At 42.7% G+C, this 18,551-nt stretch overlaps 1 protein-coding gene across 50 annotated transcripts in view; it reads right to left on the minus strand.

Moving 5' to 3' along the window:
* Positions 1-18,551, minus strand: part of TRDN (triadin) — a 798,289-nt gene that overhangs the window by 85,062 nt on the left and 694,676 nt on the right. For 49 of the 50 annotated variants that reach the window (XM_075597200.1, XM_075597198.1, XM_075597218.1 and 46 more), the window contains 2 exons: positions 18,042-18,089; positions 11,075-11,122 (listed from right to left, as the gene is read on the minus strand). In XM_075597200.1, the coding sequence (XP_075453315.1) occupies positions 11,075-11,122; positions 18,042-18,089 (96 nt within the window). The remainder of the gene's footprint in view (positions 1-11,074; positions 11,123-18,041; positions 18,090-18,551) is intronic. The other variant, XM_075597201.1, reaches the window with a different exon arrangement.

Genomic DNA, 18,551 nt, shown 5'->3' on the forward strand with positions numbered 1-18,551 from the left:
CAGTGCTACATCCATTGACACAAATACACGGTACAGTGCCTAAATATATATATATATATATATATATATATATATATATATATATATATATATATATATATATATATATATATATATATATATATCTTTTGAATAAAATGGTATTTTAGTTTAATTCTTTGGCCAAAGTGTCGTAAGATCTTGAGCCCCTTCAAGGCAGACCACGTATCAAGGGTCTTAACACTAATATAAATTCTTAATAAACTGTACATTACATAGGTAATGAAAAAAACTGCTCGCCTATAACTTATAATGTCCTAACAATGGTAGGTGCAAGGGAGGTAGTTAACACATATTCAACAGAGTGAACTCAAGGAGAAGAGTTCAAAAGCACCCCTCTATATGCACTCTTACCTAGTACTGTTGAGTAACCCTTAAACCACAAGATGAATCCCTGTAACCAGGAACTAAAAGGCAAAAGACGGAAAACAAAAAATTATTTAATACATCATAAAATATATACACTCAAATATTAAAATATGTGATTGAATACCCCTCAGAGGAGCAGTGGAGAGGTGATAGGGACATATCACTCTAATTGACTGTATATATATATATATATGGGTATTAACAGAGAATATCCCTATCTCTCCCTACGGTTGAATTAAGCATGTGATACCCACTATGGCTAGGCAATGGAATGACAGTTACCTCAGATGGATAGTGTGATATTTAACAAACCATCAGGAAAGGTAAGTCTTTAGTACAAGGTAAGTATACTCATTCAAGTTATTCCACATTGGGATGACCCTGATGTCTTGAAGATGCAATGAACCACAGACTCTATCCTAGCCTAAATAGTAATGGCCACATAGTATCACGCATATAAAGCAACAAAGTTAACTGATGTTAAGCTTGCAAAGGCAGCCATCCGTTCAATACTATCCTTCTTATGGTAACACCACTTCCCTACTGTAGCTCTCATGTAAATACATATAGTATACAGACTTTGCCAAATTGTTGCTGCATATAGTACTTCAAATGAAACTGCAGTGGGTTACAGCGAACCCCAGCCAAAACAGTATGCCGTTTGTATATACAATGTTACAATCACAGCTGTATGGAAACAGGCACCGCAGTCGCTCCTCTGTGACGTGAGTATAACCCACGAGAGTGATGTCACAGAGGAGCGACTGCGGTGCCTGTTCCAGATACCCACACGGCTTGTATACCTCTATGCCTCTGCCAGGGCTCGCCGTAACCCGTTCTCCCTTTCCTTCCTTCCCCACACCTCTCTTGCTACTTCACTGCCTGTTTTGTGCAGACGAGCTGCGTGCTGTTTCCATACAGCTGTGATTGTAACATTGTATATACAAACGGCATACTGTTTGGGCTGGGGTTCGCTGTAACCCACTGCAGTTTCATTTGAAGTACTATATGCAGCAACAATTTGGCAAAGTCTGTATACTATATGTATTTACATGAGAGCTACAGTAGGGAAGTGGTGTTACCATAAGAAGGATAGTATTGAACGGATGGCTGCCTTTGCAAGCTTAACATCAGTTAACTTTGTTGCTTTATATGCGTGATACTATGTGGCCATTACTATTTAGGCTAGGATAGAGTCTGTGGTTCATTGCATCTTCAAGACATCAGGGTCATCCCAATGTGGAATAACTTGAATGAGTATACTTACCTTGTACTAAAGACTTACCTTTCCTGATGGTTTGTTAAATACCACACTATCTATCTGAGGTAACTGTCATTCCATTGCCTAGCCATAGTGGGTATCACATGCTTAATTCAACCGTAGGGATAGATAGGGATGTTCTCTGTTAATACCCATATATATATACAGTCAATTAGAGTGATATGTCCCTATCACCTCTCCACTGCTCCTCTGAGGGGTATTCAATCACATATTTTAATATTTGAGTGTATATATTTTATGATGTATTAAATAATTTTTTGTTTTCCATCATCTTTCGCCTTTTAGTTCCTGGTTACAGGGATTCATCTTGTGGTTTAAGGGTTACTCAACAGTACTAGGTAAGAGTGCATATAGAGGGGTGCTTTTGAACTCTTCTCCTTGAGTTCACTCTGTTAAATAACCTGTACATTACCAGGAAGAATGATTTATAATAAATCTCAAAATTAGTTGCATAGTTCTAAGTCTGATTGAAGCTCTTATTAACCTGCACAATACCAGGGAAAGCACTCTGTATTAGATTTGTCGCAATCAAACTGCATGCAAGATCCCATGAGTGTGGAAGGTGAAATGGAGTGAGCTTTAACCATTTAAAAGTGGGAGGGGGTGAGATTCAAACCTGGGAAGGAGGAACCACCCTCCAAATCAGCTAGGAACAGCTGAACAGAATTGCAAAACATACAGAACCCAAATAAGCTCATATTGAACACTCTTTGACACTATGACACTTACAGTATACGCATATATATATATATATATATATATATATATATATATTTATATGTTGCCCATGTCCCCCCCCTCCCCCCAGACACAGATCGTGCCTCTAAGGTGTATTGAGGGCTGGCTAGTGTGTATTGGTGGTGCGTACCTGCTTGTAACAGGAGGGCCTGAGTCTCCCACTGTGTTATTTGGGGACAACAGGTCCAGGCTTCTGGGGTAATGGCCTTCATCTTTAGTGGTGGTGCAGCACCTCCATTCTCTGGCGAAACCTAGTGGGTAGGTTGGAATCTTCCCAGAGAAAGCCCTGGTCCTAGGGTGAGAGATTCCAGTCTCACACACACAAGTCCTTTGATAAAACAGCAGTCTTTATTCTCTCTTAGAAAACCCACAGCAGCAGTTCATTGGCAGCCATCCGCTCCGTGGTCACGCACCGGAAGTGCGTCGAAGACCGGAAGGGGCGGTGGTGGATCATCCGGTCCGCGGACGGGTAAGTAGGCCGCACGCCTCTCCTTCTCGTCCTCTGCAGGTTCCGTCTTCGTCTGGTGGGAGTAAGGGGGTGGTGGAGTCTCCTTACCTCTCCGCGGCAGGCTGATGTACTCGGGTCCCTCTGGATCCGCCTCCGACGCCGTCTCCGCCGCACTGGTAGTCACCACGGCCGTGGGACTTCTACGGGCCTCAGGCGCACCAGCACCGTCGGGAGGTGTCCGGACTCTTCTGCTCCCTCTCTCCAGTAAGTGGACTGCCATCTTTGATACAGCTGGGGTGGTTCGCCGGTAGGCGCATCGCCACCGATGAGACGCCATCTTCTTCCTCCGAAGACGACTTGGTCGGATCCTCCGCTATGGAGTCACCTGGGTCTTTTGCGGCTCCGCCAGTGGGTAGTGGTATGAAACGGGCCCGCTCCGGTACCTCCACTGCAGTCGCGCTCTTCTCCGCCGGATCTCCGCTCGGCTCTGTAGTTGGCTGGGCCTTGGTTCCCACCTAGGCAGGGGTGCAAGGAACTAGGGCAGCCTCATCGGTCGTCTCCGCCATCCTAGTTAAGGTTCCCGTAGAGGCACCCCGAGGGTTCTTGATCATGGGCCATGGTTCAGTAGGCCACAAATAGAACGTGCCACATTGAGGGCATCGTGCCTTCGTGCTTGGGGCCGGTCCGGGTGTTCTGCAGTGGACGCACAGGGACCGGAGGTACTCTTGGCCATCGAGTTGCACTACCAGGAAGCCTCCTGGGAACTGGAACGTGGTCATGCTTAGCTCTGACATTTTTAGTTCAGGGGTGGAACAGTTCAGTGTTTCAGCTCCTTGCTCTTCAACAGTCAGACAGAAGTGAAGTTCCTCGCTCTCACTTTCTGTCCCTCCCTTCGCTGGGGAGGATGCTCCTGATTGGCTCTCCTGTGCCCCCTCCCTCTGGTGGAAACAAGAGGAGGGCACTCCTTCTCTCAGTGTTACGTGGCCTTGTCTGTTGGCCAGTCACAGCACAGATGGGTAGGCTTTCGGCTTACGCGCCTCTCCGCTCCTTTTGCAAGGGTTCTGGGTTTGGCGCCAAACCCCTGCACATCTCCCTCCACATTTCTCTCACAGTCTCTTTGCACGATTCACGTGCGCGCTCCAGGATTGGCGGGAATCACCATTTTAGTTCGGCTGCTAACTGCTGGGCCATGGATTGCGCTGCGGTCACCATTTTGGACTCTTTCTTGCTCCACGGAGCACATGTAGTGACGGCCGCCATCTTTGATGAGCCCACCAAATGTATATCACTGCTATTCTCAGTGTCTATTCTCTGTGCACTGCTCTCGCTGACGGTTCCTACAAGTACTCTGTGGTGTGTTTTATGTGGGTGCTGGCTAGTGTACCGGGCATCTCCTTAAGTACGGGCGTCTCCTACTTTTGGCCACTCATAGTGTGGGCCCTGGGCCATGGTCCCTGGACAAGTTAACAGGCTAACCCCCCCAGTTGCCTCAAACTACCTGCCTCAAGGGACTAGGACAGCAATAGCCATACACCCTTCTACATCACCCTCTTAGGGCACCCAGGGCGTACTGTGCGGGAATCCACGCTCCCCTGACTACCCCTGGTATTACATGCCCTACTCTCTCCAGTACTTGCACGGAAGGTGCACTTCACTCTTCCTGCTCTGCCTTGCTGAAAGCCTGTCCTGTTCTGGATCTCAGCAGCTCGCCTCCAAATGTAGCCCATGTCCCCCCCCCCAGACACAGATCGTGCCTCTAAGGTGTATTGAGGGCTGGCTAGTGTGTATTGGTGGTGCGTACCTGCTTGTAACAGGAGGGCCTGAGTCTCCCACGGTGGTATTTGGGGACAACAGGTCCAGGCTTCTGGGGTAATGGCTTCCATCTTTAGTGGTGGTGCAGCGCCTCCATTCTCTGGCGAAACCTAGTGGGTAGGTTGGAATCTTCCCAGAGAAAGCCCTGGTCCCAGGGCGAGAGATTCCAGTCTCACACACACAAGTCCCTTGATAAAACAGCAGTCTTTATTGTCTCTTAGAAAACCCACAGCAGCTGTTCATTGGCAGCAGTACTTCCCAATATATGAACAGGGTATTTTCCTCCACTCCTTCTCCTCCAGGAATGTACCGTGCAGGATGGCCTAGTTGGGGCTGCAATAACCCTGCCTCCACCCAAGGGTAGGCCCTATGGGTGAGGCTAGATATCCCCCCTCACCCCCTCAGCAGGGTGAGGGACATTGATCCACGCACTATAGTGCTATCCACTCTACTCAGTCTGGCTGAGTGTCTCCTCTCCTGTCTCCCAGATCATGCTCTCTCTTCTTGCTCCCAGGACAGACAGCCTTCTCTGCTCCTGCACTAGACTCCTTAACACACAGGAGCAGCCCACTAAATAGAGTGCAGCCCTGCCCCTTATGATGTCAGCAGGACCTCCCCTCTGTCTCAGGCCTGCTACAGAGTCAGGAGCCTACCTCTATCACTCAAGGCAGGGCTTGAAGGGGGAAAAACCCATGATTACTACTGGCGCCTGCCCTTAACAGGACTTACTCCAGTAGGAGAAAGATATGTAGTCCACTATTTCTTACAGGGGCAACATATATATATATATATATATATATATATATATATATATATATATATATATATATATATATATATATATAATATGTTGTGGTTACTTTGGGGGTTCAATATGAGCTAATTGGGGTTCTGTGTGTTTTGCAATTCTGTTCTGTTTTAAATATGGCAGAATAGACCAACATTTTGTTTTCTGTATTTGTTGCTTAAAAGCAAAACTACTATTGTACTCCAATGTTTAAACATTAATGTAAACATTAAACTACATATTATTACACTCCACTGCCTTTTAAATTACTTCAGAAAAATCAATTACCTCATTTAAAAGTTGAAATAAAAAGTAATGATTGTGACACTATCACAAACATGTATCAACAAGAAAGAATTTTGTTTTGATGCAATGATACATTATCTGCTTATTGCTGTTGCAGCTTGCATTTGATGGAGAGCGTTAGCCAAGGAGTTTTAAACTAACTCAGACCAGTTGTCATTTAGACACTAATTAAAGTGGAAAATGATGCAGAGAGACGCAGAATTTGACATATCACTTTATGATATGTGTGTAGCCATGTGTCCGGACTACGTGTTTTCCAGTCCCTAGCATGTAAGCCCTAGTACCAGTGCAGGCAGTGTTAGGGTTAAATCCTTTGCCTCTGAGTCAGTAATGTAAGCTCTGTTAGCTACATATAATTGTAAGGGTTTGCAGGTGGGGCCTGAAACCATTGGAGCCTAGTCAAAGGTGGGTGGGCCCAATGCTGAGGTGCTGCCCACCTCCCGGGGCTAAGACCTGGGACCCTCCCCTGGTAACAAAAAGTGGCTGCAATCCAAATTCTAGGGAGTTCCTCTGTTGATGCCTGCTCCTTATGGAGTAGGTGAGGATTCCCCTTGCCCCATAAGGGAGGCTGTGGAGGCTAGCCTCATGGGCCTCAAGTCCATGGGTGTCTAGTCAAAGACACAGATGCAGAAGGTTGCGAGGGAATATGTACTATGCTGTGAAGTACCTCTCCTGCGTGAGAAGGGAGCAACAAAACTGGCCTGCTTCAATAAATAGTGGACTGTTGTTTGCCTGGTGTCTGGTATTGAAGGAGAGTTCCTGCATGGGCTACCCCTATCTCTGATAGGGCCCTTGAGGATGGAGGCGCCGCATCAGAGAACACTTAAAAGCCTGACCTGTGCTACTCCCCACTACATCGCGGATCCCTCATACCTTCTGTACTACCACAGGTGCGCTACATAGCACCAGCAAACACCATGTAGCTGCTAAATCTCCCTTCTGCATCATGTAACACTTTCATAACGTCCAAAATTGTAAAATGGTGCACACAGTCTGTTGCTGCATTTAAGAAAATAGATTATGAACATGGAGGCCCACACTCACTAAACTCTGTTAAATCAGGGCAAATAATGTGCCATTGCCTATATCAGGTTATTTTTCCTGAGTTAACAATACTCAATAAGCTAATCATACAGCATGTTAAAGCAGCAGTTCAAGCTGCCGTTTTTAAAACAGTTTTTTTTTTCATTCAATATGTGCATCAATAAAATTTACACACTGACAAGTAATTAGCTAAGTGTCTGATCAATCCGTTCTCCTGTGATCGATCGGCGAAGATTCGGCTCGGGGGTTGACTACTGTAAATGAAGAAGAGGACCCAAGATGTGGGGAAGATCATGTGACCAGGCAGTCACTAGATATAATTGGTTCACTGCTAGAGAGAGGGCAGGGCTCAAAAAGGGGTGTGCCAGAGTCTATTTCAGAAGAGGAAGGGGGTGTGACTTTGTAAATGGTTGCTATAGAAACAAAACATGCTTGTTACATTATAATACATTAAAAATGTCCTTTTTTGTAAAATGCTACAAGTATTTTCTCATAGTACTTAACTGATTTCATTTAAAAAAAAAAAAACACATGTAGGATATTGCTTGAACTGCAGCTTTAAAACAGCATTCATTACTAGTCTCACTGTAAGTACAGTAAGAATGTCACTTCATTTCAGGATAATGCTATGTTATCTTCAAATAATGTGACATTCCTCCTATTACTACACTACATGATAAAAGCTAATTCAATTAACTACACTTAATCACATTGTAATATATTAACTTCTTAGTACTCTAACAAGTGGCTAGCTAGCCATGGGCAGCCCATGAGTTGATATATACTGTACTTCAAATTACACTTGCAAGCCTAACTGCCCATTCCCTATCCTCATTTGCCTACCAATGAGGCTAATACTGTAAGTCCTTTCTTGGCACATGTTGGCCATAAATTTTTGATCCGAGAAAGAAGAACAGCGGAGTTTGGTTCTTTCTGCTGTTAATGGTAGTGGTACTTAACCTTGAGAAAGGCCAAGAGGGAAAGCAATGATTAGGGAACTTTCTCACACTACTCTGGTTATGTGGAGCTAGAAGTCATCACTTATTAGCATTTCCTTTGAGGAAGAACAATGTGATTGGGATAGTACAGCTAAATCACGGTTGCCATCACCATCAATCTAAAAGGCATATTTGTAAGCCAGGGCCAAAAACAAAAAAGACCATAACTTCTGTCTGAAACATATTCTTCTCCATACAACAAATGCTGTAACTAGGATATGCCAGCCCAAAGTCCATACAAGCAGGTAACTCAATCACTTTGGAACTTCTCTAATGTTATACCACGTGGACAGATGTCATACCAGTAATAATAAGTAAAGTTAGGCACCAAGAAAGATTGTGGTGGTAGGGGACACTATTTTTAGGAAGTTAGATAGGGCAATCTGTTGCCATGACCGCATGGACCAAACAGTTTGCTGCCTCTCTGGGGCTCAGGTTCAGCACATTGCAGATCAGGTAGACAGATTGTTGGGAGTGGCTGGGACTGACCCGGCGGTCTTGGTACATGTTGGCACCAATGACAAAGTTAGAGAAAGATGGAGGGTCATAAAAAATGATTTCAGGCATCTAGGCCAAAGGCTTAAGGCAAGGACCTCCAAGGTAGTATTTTCTGAAATACTACCAGTGCCATGTGCTACTGTAGGGAGACAGTCAGAGATTTGGGAGGTTAATGCATGGCTAAGAAAGTGGTGTAGGAAGGAAGGTTTTTAGAGAGGTGCAATCTTTATGGTAGGGACGTATTGCACCTCAATGAAGAGGGATCTTCTGTGGTAGGGGGAGAATGTTTAAAAGGTTGGAGGGGATTTTAATCTAGGATGGAGGGGGGAGGGACAAGAAACAGATAACAAACTAAATAGAATAGATGGGGATAGGGAAATTGCAAGTGGTCATGGAGGTAGAATGGGGCGACTGGGAGTTTGGCAAGCAGTGAGAAACCCATATTAAATACAGATAATACTAGAAAACTTCAAAAGACTAAATCCAATTGGAGAAGAAAGGCAGGAGCAGATAAGATTGTAGTACAGACTGAAACAAAACTTAAATTGTATTGTATTGTATTGTATGTCTTTATTTATATAGCGCCATTAATGTACATAGCGCTTCACAGCAGTAATACATGTGGTAATCGAATAAATAACAGATAATATAAATAACAGATCATGGGAATAAGTGCTTTAGACATAAACATAACATTAAGGAAGAGGAGTCCCTGCCCCGAGGAGCTTACAATCTAATTGGTAGGTAGGGAGAACGTACAGAGACAGTAGGAGGGAGTTCTGGTAAGTGCGTAATGCAGGGGGCCAAGCTTTATGTATCATGTGTTCAGAATGTTCACAGTGCTATTCGTATGCTTCTTTAAGCAAGTGTGTCTTAAGGTGGGTCTTAAAGGTGGATAGAGTGGGTGCTAGTCGGGTACTGAGGGGAAGGGCATTCCAGAGGTGTGGGGCAGTCAGTGAAAAAGGTTTAAGGCGGGAGAGGGCTTTAGATAAAAAGGTTAGGGTAGAAAGAAGACATCCTTGAGCAGAACGCAAGAGTCGGGATGGTGCATAGCGTGAAATTAGGGCTGAGATGTAAGGAGGGGCAGAAGAGTGTAAAGCTTTAAAAGTGAGGAGAAGAATGCAGTGTGAGATGCGGGATTTGATTGGAAGCCAGGAGAGGGATTTCAGGAGGGGAGATGCATGCTTGCTAATGTAAGAAGCATTACAGCTAAAATGGGGGAGCTTGAATTAATAGCAGCAAGGGAGTACTGTACTATGATAGCATAGGCATTACTGAAACATGGTGGGATGAAACTCATGACTGGGCAGTTCATTTAGAGGGTTATTCCCTTTTCGGAAGGATCAAGCAAATAGAAGAGGAGGTAGCCTATGTTTATATGTTAAACCAGATCTAAAACTTACTAAGTGAAGATGTTTATTAAGGGAATGATGAAAATGTAGAGACATGGATAAAAATAAGCAGAGGAGGTAAAAGTACAAGGAAAATGTTTGTAGGGATATGATATAAACCAGCAAATATCTGTGAGACTGAAGAAGCCAGAATACTTTTGCAAATGGAGAAGGCATCAAAACTAGGTCATGTTTGCATAATGGGTGATATTAATTATCCAGACATAGACTGGGGCAATGAGATTAGCATTACAAAAGGAAAAAAGTTTTTTGGGGTGTCCTTAAAGACAACTACATGACCCAAATTATTGAGGAACCTGTTTTTATTTTTGCTGATACTAAGCTGTTTATTTCTTGAAAGTTGCGGCTAATAAAAGCCTATTTGTTTTTCTCTTAAAAATGTCTTCTGTTCTAACATATCTCTCCATGCATCTCCTACATACCCCTTTCACCACCCCTTTTCAGCTAGTCTACCCACTTGCAAACAAATGTATACATCATTGATTGTCTTGTAACGCTTGAATATAAAACTTTAATAAAAGACGAATGTAAAAAAAACCAAGTGCAGTTATAGAAACCCTATGGCGCAGAATATTATGTAACACAGGCTATAGCTGTTATGGTAGCATTAGATTTGTGTCACATACCTGCTATTGATTTGTTTGGCTTTCACAGAATAACGGCAATTCTATGCCCAAACAACCAGATTAAATCCAGCAGAATCTTGCACTGCTGCTGCTTTTATACACTATACATTGCTCATTTACGGTTTCAACTTTTTGTACTAGTATCATCAGTTGTCCATGTATCTCATGAAGATGTAACATCAGCATCCATGGAAGTAAACATTACTTCATATAGAAAAAGATGAGGTTGATACCCAAGCACATATCTTCCAACCATGCTTACTCTTTACTTCTCTAGGTATAGAAGGGGTGAAGGCGGTCACAGCAATAGAAGTCCAGCCCAGGAACAAGTGAAATTAAAATCAGCTTTAATATTACATGCTGTACATCACAGAAGGGGCACTCTGACACGTTTCGTCCTTCTCCAGAACTTTATCAAAGAGTATACTACCCTTATCACACAGATTCCTTAAGTAGGTGTCAAACCAATATGATTGGTTGGTCTTAATCAGAGATCTATTGAATCCAATAAAGTTAATGGTAAGCCATAATTGGGAACAACCCTCTCATTGAGTCTGTGTGATACAGTTTGATAACTACTTCTTGATTTACTTCTCTAAACCACTGCCATACTCAAATAAAAACTAACTTCTGAATTTTCTGTATAACATTTTCATACAAAATAGTCCGCAAAGAGAAAAAAAAATATTTTATAAAAAGTAGATATAAAATGTACCTTTCTTTGCCAGTGGTGCTTCTTTATCATGTTTTTGCACTTCTGTCTCTATGGAAGATAATGTTAGTCTATTAACAGTATATCATATTTTGAATTAATATACCCACACTATAACGTTTGGAATATACTGTACTGACTATGGCTGAATAGAACAAAACTATTCCACTCCAATATTTAAACATTCCTACCTATTATTATTACACTCCACTACCTTTTAAATTACTTCAGAAAAATCAATTACCTTATTTAAAAGCTTCAATACAAAGTCATGATTGTAAGATAAGCATGTATCAACAAGAAAGAATGTTGTTTTGATGCAATGATACATTATTATAATGTGTGCTCTTTCTGATGCTGACAATGATTGTGTTGGTGGTGAACTTTTATGTGCTTTGTTTTAATAATAAAAACGTTGACACATACTGTACAATACATACTGTATAGATGTAGCTAGATTCACCTTCCCCAGAGCCGTGGGGAAAAGATCATTGGCCATGGCTCAAGGCTAGCTGACTGGCTAGTCATGGCTTTCCCCCAACACTGCAACGGAATGCCACAGTCGGTTACCCGTAGCATTCCACACCAGCAGGGAATGTCAATCTGACTACATCTGTAGGCATGTCATTTCTGCTTTTTAGTGTACTGCTAATAATAGGAGCTCTGGTGCTACTAGTTGTGGTGGTATGACTGCCTACAGTTCTCAGAGTGATTGACTAACATCATCACACTTGTCACTCCTGCTACCACCACTCTAAATGTTGTAGCACCAAGGAGCACATAATTCCCTTTTGCACTACTATCAGAATCATTACCCACCCTTTCTTGTGCAATTTGTGCACCACACGTATTACCAGCACCCTGCTCATCATCATCTTCATGAACATCTGCATCATCATCTACCGCCTCCACCTCTGTCTCAATCCATCACTTGGACGGCCCTTCTTCTTCCAGCTCCTCGGAAACTTGCAGTATAAGAACTGGAAACAGTTCAGCATCCATCCCTGCATATATTGCTGAGGAATATGTTTCTGACTCTGATGATTCCCTCACAAGTATTTCTGCCAATGCCTTTGCATACACACAGGATAAACCCTAGCTAGATTCAGAAAGATGCTCCTCCACAGAGTCCTCTTCCTACTCTCCGTTTCTGTGATCAGGAAACTCTATAGCAGCCTGACTGTAAATAACTGGTGTTTCTACTGTCGGAGTACATTAAGAGACAGATTTTTCCTTTTCACTCACACTAGCAACATATCTACTTACTCTGGTGTGGATTGCTAAACTCTCCAAGTCACTAAAAGAGGTGCCAGAAACATTTATTCCTTTCTAGCCAATCTGTTTTACCCTGGGCCTTGTTTACCACAGACAACAAAAGAGAGGAGAGGTGCAAGTAATGTTGAAAAAGTTGCTGAGCTGACACTGGCATTGAGAATGATGATGATGGAGCGTGATGTCGATAAAACATCTCTTTCAGTTTTTTTGTTTTAGGAAAAGAAGGTTGCTGTGGCAGTAGGTTTTCCTATTTTTTTCTTTAGGGGCTCACTCCATACCAGTCCCTTCCTGCCATGACGATGACAGCCATCACTACACCACGTTTCCTATCCTTTTTTGCCAATAAAATTAGAAATATTTGTATTTTTATTGTCTATTGCTTGTGTATTTAGATTTTAAATACCATCTGAACTAGAGATGGATGACATTTTTTATGGAATTGGAATTTGCTGTGAATTGACGAGGAGAGAGAGGAGTTGGAGGGGGAGGAGTTGTTCAAATTAGTAGTGTCTTCAGTTGTATATCTATCCCATCAAAATGGTCTCTAAATAAATAAACATTATTTGTACTGTTCAGTGCTTGAGCCCCACAGTGCTGAGGGACAAAAAAGGAAGTGATTCTGATGGCTTCACTCAGCCAGACCACAGTGCACAAGTGTTAATGGATTGATGTCTTTGGCACCTTATGAGGAATGGGGTATTGTATCAGACCCAACAAGATCAGAACCCACACAACCTCTATTATTCAGGATAGCAGTTCTAGAAGTGTGAGCTAAACGAGCTAATGGATACTATATGTATGTGTTAAAGGGAAGCAACCCTGTCTCAATGAGGCTGCAATAGAAAGCCTCGGTGGTATGAGGAATACAGCAGGGAGCTGTTAATTGCAGCTAAAAACAATTAACCAGTCTCCACCTGGTTAATCAGACCAGTTTAAAAGCCTTGTGCTGTGAACAAACCAGGAGATTCTTGAGCACACAAGATTACTGTGTGCTGATTCCAAGACATGAGTGGAACATACCTTTCTTCCATGGTGCAGAGAACCCAGGAACCAACCAAAAGGCTGGCCCTCAATGAACGCCCACCCGGAACCAGAGACTGGCCTGAAGAGCCACCTGCTTTGAGGTTCTTTTTGAGACTTTGGGGTGATAGGCTGGTAATGGGCTTTTCCTCCCATTATTGCAGGTAGACTGGGGAAGTAAGTAAGTGTTTGTTTCTTTTGTATATTTTTGCTTGCTGTAAATTGTTGAAAGGGACGGGCTAAATAAAGCCATGTTTTAATTTTCCAAAACTGTGAACCTGATTGGAGGTGGAAGCCAAGAGATATTGGATCTCTGGAAGACACTGCTATGTGTCTCTATTGGTAGTTATAATGTGTAGTAATCTCGGTATGATATTCTGTTATATCAGCATTGAAGGTCTGTGCCATTTTTGTGTTTGCTCTCAGTGTTCCACCTTCTGTGGGGGTGGGACACTTTATTTAGTTTTGTTCTCCTTTTTTATTTGTGTGTTTTCCCTTTTTTTATTTTTAGCACAGAGCACTGCTCTGTCTCCTTTGGGACTTGATTCCTGGAGGGACGTCGCCATGGTGACGCTCGTCCCACCTGATGCTTCTCTGTGGCCGTCTGCACTTTGTGGGATGTATGCTCCATTCTCCACGTTCCGACGCAGTGATGTCATCACATCAGGAGGGAGCAGAGAGCATTGTTCTGCCTCCGTTTGGGGGCTTGGCATTTGGAGAGACGTCACCATGGTGACACCTTCCACCTGATGCTTCTTCGTTGCTGTCCGCACTCCGTGGGATGTATGCTCCATCCTCCACGTTTCAATGCGGTGACGTCATCACATGGCTGATCTGCAACGTGACGTCATCACTTAGAGACGCTCTAATCACTCAGCGGGAGTTTTTTTTGCACTCGGCGGCATACATCACATCAGGAGAGAGGTGGATGGTGGGTAATTAATTATGGATGCTATATATGGTTGTGGCTTGCCATGTATTTTTTTTCCCTGATGAAGGTGCTTGTTTGCACCAAAAGGTCGGATGATACCATTACTTTTTTAAGTCATTAAATTACCTTTTGGTTACTTATTGAATTCTCCTTATTTTTGGTGTGCTTGACCTTATTTTTTTCATGATTACTACATCTTGACTGAATTTTTCACAGAGTGCAACTAAGTTGGGATTTGTTATTTCCTGTGTATCTACCCATTTATCCCTCCTTGCACCATACTCTCCGATTAGGCTGATACAAGAGCTCAATCCCCAACACCACCCCTCCACCCCCTTCCCCTATTATCCCTAGTTATCACGTACAGTATCTTCCAGGATACCTCAGATGTGCTCCTTTTTGAGCAGAGGCAACTCTGCCTAAGGCTGCGTCCATAGAAGGGCAGACTGCGCTGACGCTTCTGCACGCTGAGCGATCAGACTGCCTGAAGGCAGTGACCGCGTCAATACAGCGTGCGTGCGCAAGCGCGCGGAAGTGGGAGGGGGCGGGCGATGCGTGTGTGTAATCAGTAAAAAATTATTTATTGCGCAATAGGGCATTAAAAAATTGTCATTGGGGGCAAAGGATTACTATGGATTAAAGATGGCCACCGTGCCTTGGATTTAAATTTTGTGTAGGCAGCGATTTGTTTTTACGCATTACAGGATTCTTTGTCTTTTTTCTTTGTGCCATCATGTGGCAAACGGATGTATTTATTATTTTTGTGTTTTACATTTCTTTCCTTTTTAATAGTTGGGCATCAGCATTGAAAATCCTCCTGGATTTCAATGTGAATGGTAAATTGTTTTAATGTATCATTCACCCCTTCAGTCCCACTGAAGCTACGTTTAAATGTCTATTTTTTTATTTTGATGTATGTACTGTTAAAATGGCCTGTAAGCCTATGGTACCATGTATTGTATTTGCATGCAGATTTTGGGCGATATTGCAATAGTGACTTTAACAGTTCTTCAGCATTACCACCAATTAGCACGTGCAATTTAGGTCAGTAGTGCATCATTTTTGGTGACTGCTGAGTTAAATAAAAAATAATATCTAGCATTATTTATTTTTCATAACGCCAAATAGATGATTTAACAACCTTTAGTGAATCTAGAAATTTGTCTTCTGTAATCGTTGCTTAAATATTTTTTTTATTATTGCACTGTATTGCATTGTAATGAAAATGATGGGGAATATAAAGTATGTTTATCAATCGGATGCTTCAAGGGTTAATGTGGTTATCATTTGTTTTAAAAATACAAAGAAAAGTTTTATGACATGTTAAACCCTTGGCCAGGCCTAGTTTTAGGACTGATAGAATCTAGAGATAAGGACATTTGTTTTGCCAGAGATGGGATTAAATGACATTTTTATAAACAGGACACTTTTAAAGGTACCTGGATAATAGTTGTTTTGCCCATTACTGTACTGTATGTTTTGGGGGGGTGGGGGTGGGGGTGGGGGGCATGTGCGTAATGGGACGGTGGGTGTGTTTATTGAAATGTAGGCCATGTTTATTTTTTTAAATACAGGAATGGTACTGCAGGCGTGCGGGGACCCACAGGGATCACCTGAGGACCCACGGGGAAGAACCGGGGGCCTCACCACCCGTGGGCCCCAGACCTCCGTGGAAACAACCCGAGGGCCCCCAGACACCTCTGGGGACGACCCGGGGACCCCCAGACACCTGCGGGGACCACCCGTGGACGACATTGGGGCCCACGGGGACCTGTGGGGACCACCTGGAGGCCACGGAGCCTAGCAGGGACCACCCGGAGGCCCCCAGAAACCCATGGGTACACCCAGGGCGCACTGTTGGGCCTGTGGACACCCATCGGGACTACCCGGGGAACCCCGCCGGCCTAGGGTATTAATCGTATGTCTATAAAAATAAATATTGGTTTACAGTATGTGGGGGCATGGGGTGGGTTGTGTATTGGGGCTTACGGTTTTATTTCATTTAAAATATTACTGTAATGTAGCAGGGGGTCTTCGGAGCTGAACCGCATTGTTTTCAGGTGCGGGGACCCCCTACTTCCCTAGATACAGGCCCCGTTATTGGGGACACATCACATCGCATCACATCACGCATCACGTGATCGGGACATTTCAATGCATAGGAGATACCGGCACCCCATAACGGGGGCTGTATCACGAGAAGCAGCCCTCTTACTGCACTTCTATTGATAAAAGCATACCCCGGTAGGACTCACACAGCAGAGACCCTTGCTGTGTTAATCCAATGGGCCATTAGAATCTGCCCCGGTAAAATTTGTGTGGAACATGTGGAGATCTCGAAATCCTTCGAGATTTGTTCGAATAACGGCCGCTGCATCTGTACTTTCAAAGCATTCATGAGAAACCCTTGTGCATCCCAGAAAGGGATGACAACCATGTCACCACTTACAGTAGTTGAAGGACTTTGTTAAAATGAAGAAATTATGTCCCTAACAGTAGTTCATAAGAGTAAGAATTAAAGATTTGTAATCATTGCATGAATGCAATAAGGCCAAACCTTAATTTTTAGCAGATGATAAAGGACAGATATCCATTTGTCTCTCAAATTTAGGAGCAAGTTGGTCAAAATTGGTTGTGTTACATCTGTCATAATCGCCTGAATCTATTGATATGACTCACGTGTGTCTACGTATAAGGGCCACAAAGTTATTTGGTGTTTCATATATCTAGGCACCCTTTTAAATGTCAAATGGGGATGTTTTTTTTCTAAATCGTAAAATCATCAATCTAACAGGGGTGGGCTTATGTTGTTTCAATGGGAGAAGAATGGTATATATGTCTTGCCCTGGAGTTATGAAATCAGAATTCAACAGAGGTGTGTCTTGGGATTAAATATGTGAATCTTCATATTTCTTTGCCAGTGACCTCTGGGGAAAACATTAAATAAGTGATACTTGGGCTCTGAATGAACTGTTGCACGCTGTAGAGAGTAATTTACATTTTTAGCCACAGTTTGCTACCAGATTTTTTGCATGTTAAGTAAATAGTTTTTTCTATAATAAACAAGTACCTGAGACCCTAGCAGATAAATATTAATTACATATTTTTCATATTTCTTGGCTGGTGGCAGCAGTCAGATATGATTGGAATTAAGCAAGAGGTGATATGAAAAAATGAAAGTACCTAGTGGAGGAGAAAGGTAAGTTAGAGTAGCCATGTGTATTAACCCTGGTTGCATATCAAAGTCACGTCCTCACTTGTGTGCTGTTCATGACAGATTGTATATATAGGGATGGATTGAAGGGAGATATTCTTCATTTGAGGGACCATTGCGAAGGTGAAAAGTGGGCCAGCTTGAGAGCAGTTTATTAAACCTTGTCCCATATGCATATCACATGCTTATAGGCAGTGGTTGACAAATCACCAAAAAATCTACTCGCCACACAAAAAAATCTACTCGCCACCTAGTACCAAACGTGTGCTCATTGGGCCAATATTTACTCGCCCAGGGGTTAAATCCACTCGCCCGGGGCGAGCAAATGTATAGGTTTGTCAAACACTGCTTATAGGTTTAGCGTACGTGACACACTTAAATTTTAAAACAGGAGACACCAAAGAAAGTAAACATCAATAAATAGATATCTCAGTACATTTCCACACTCAGTATCAGATGCATATCTTCCCTTTTGTTGTGACCTGATGTTTCTATCTATTTTTTCATCTAAAGGTTTATAAATGTTTTACCTTTCTTAGTTTCTGTTGGTTCTTTTTCATGTTTCTTTACTGGTGTATCTAAAAAAAGATCATATTAAACTGTTAGTGGTTAATCACATTTTGTCAAAAGATACTGGGGCACAAAACTATTTGACAGGGATTAATTTACCTTAAACCTCAAAGTTTCAATACAAAGTAACAACTGTGACACTATCCACAAACATGTACCAACAAGAAATAATGTAGCTTTAATGCACTCAACCATCATCTGCTTATTGCTGCATCAACTGTGAGTGGTTAATTAAAAACATTTTTGGCATTTTATGCATAATGCAAACCAGGGGACTTTACACGCTAGTAAAAGAGGGGAAAATGCACGTAGACAGAATTTTCCTACATCCCATTTTGATATGCATATCATGCAACACTTCCATAATTTCCAAATACCTCTTTTGTGTTGTGTTGATAATACCCCAAAATTGCCTTGCTACACATACCCATATATTTGTAGATACTATAGTTTGGATATGCACAAAGGTG

Source organism: Ascaphus truei, chromosome 4, assembly GCF_040206685.1.
Source record: "Ascaphus truei isolate aAscTru1 chromosome 4, aAscTru1.hap1, whole genome shotgun sequence".
NCBI classification, from domain to species: Eukaryota; Metazoa; Chordata; class Amphibia; order Anura; family Ascaphidae; genus Ascaphus; species Ascaphus truei.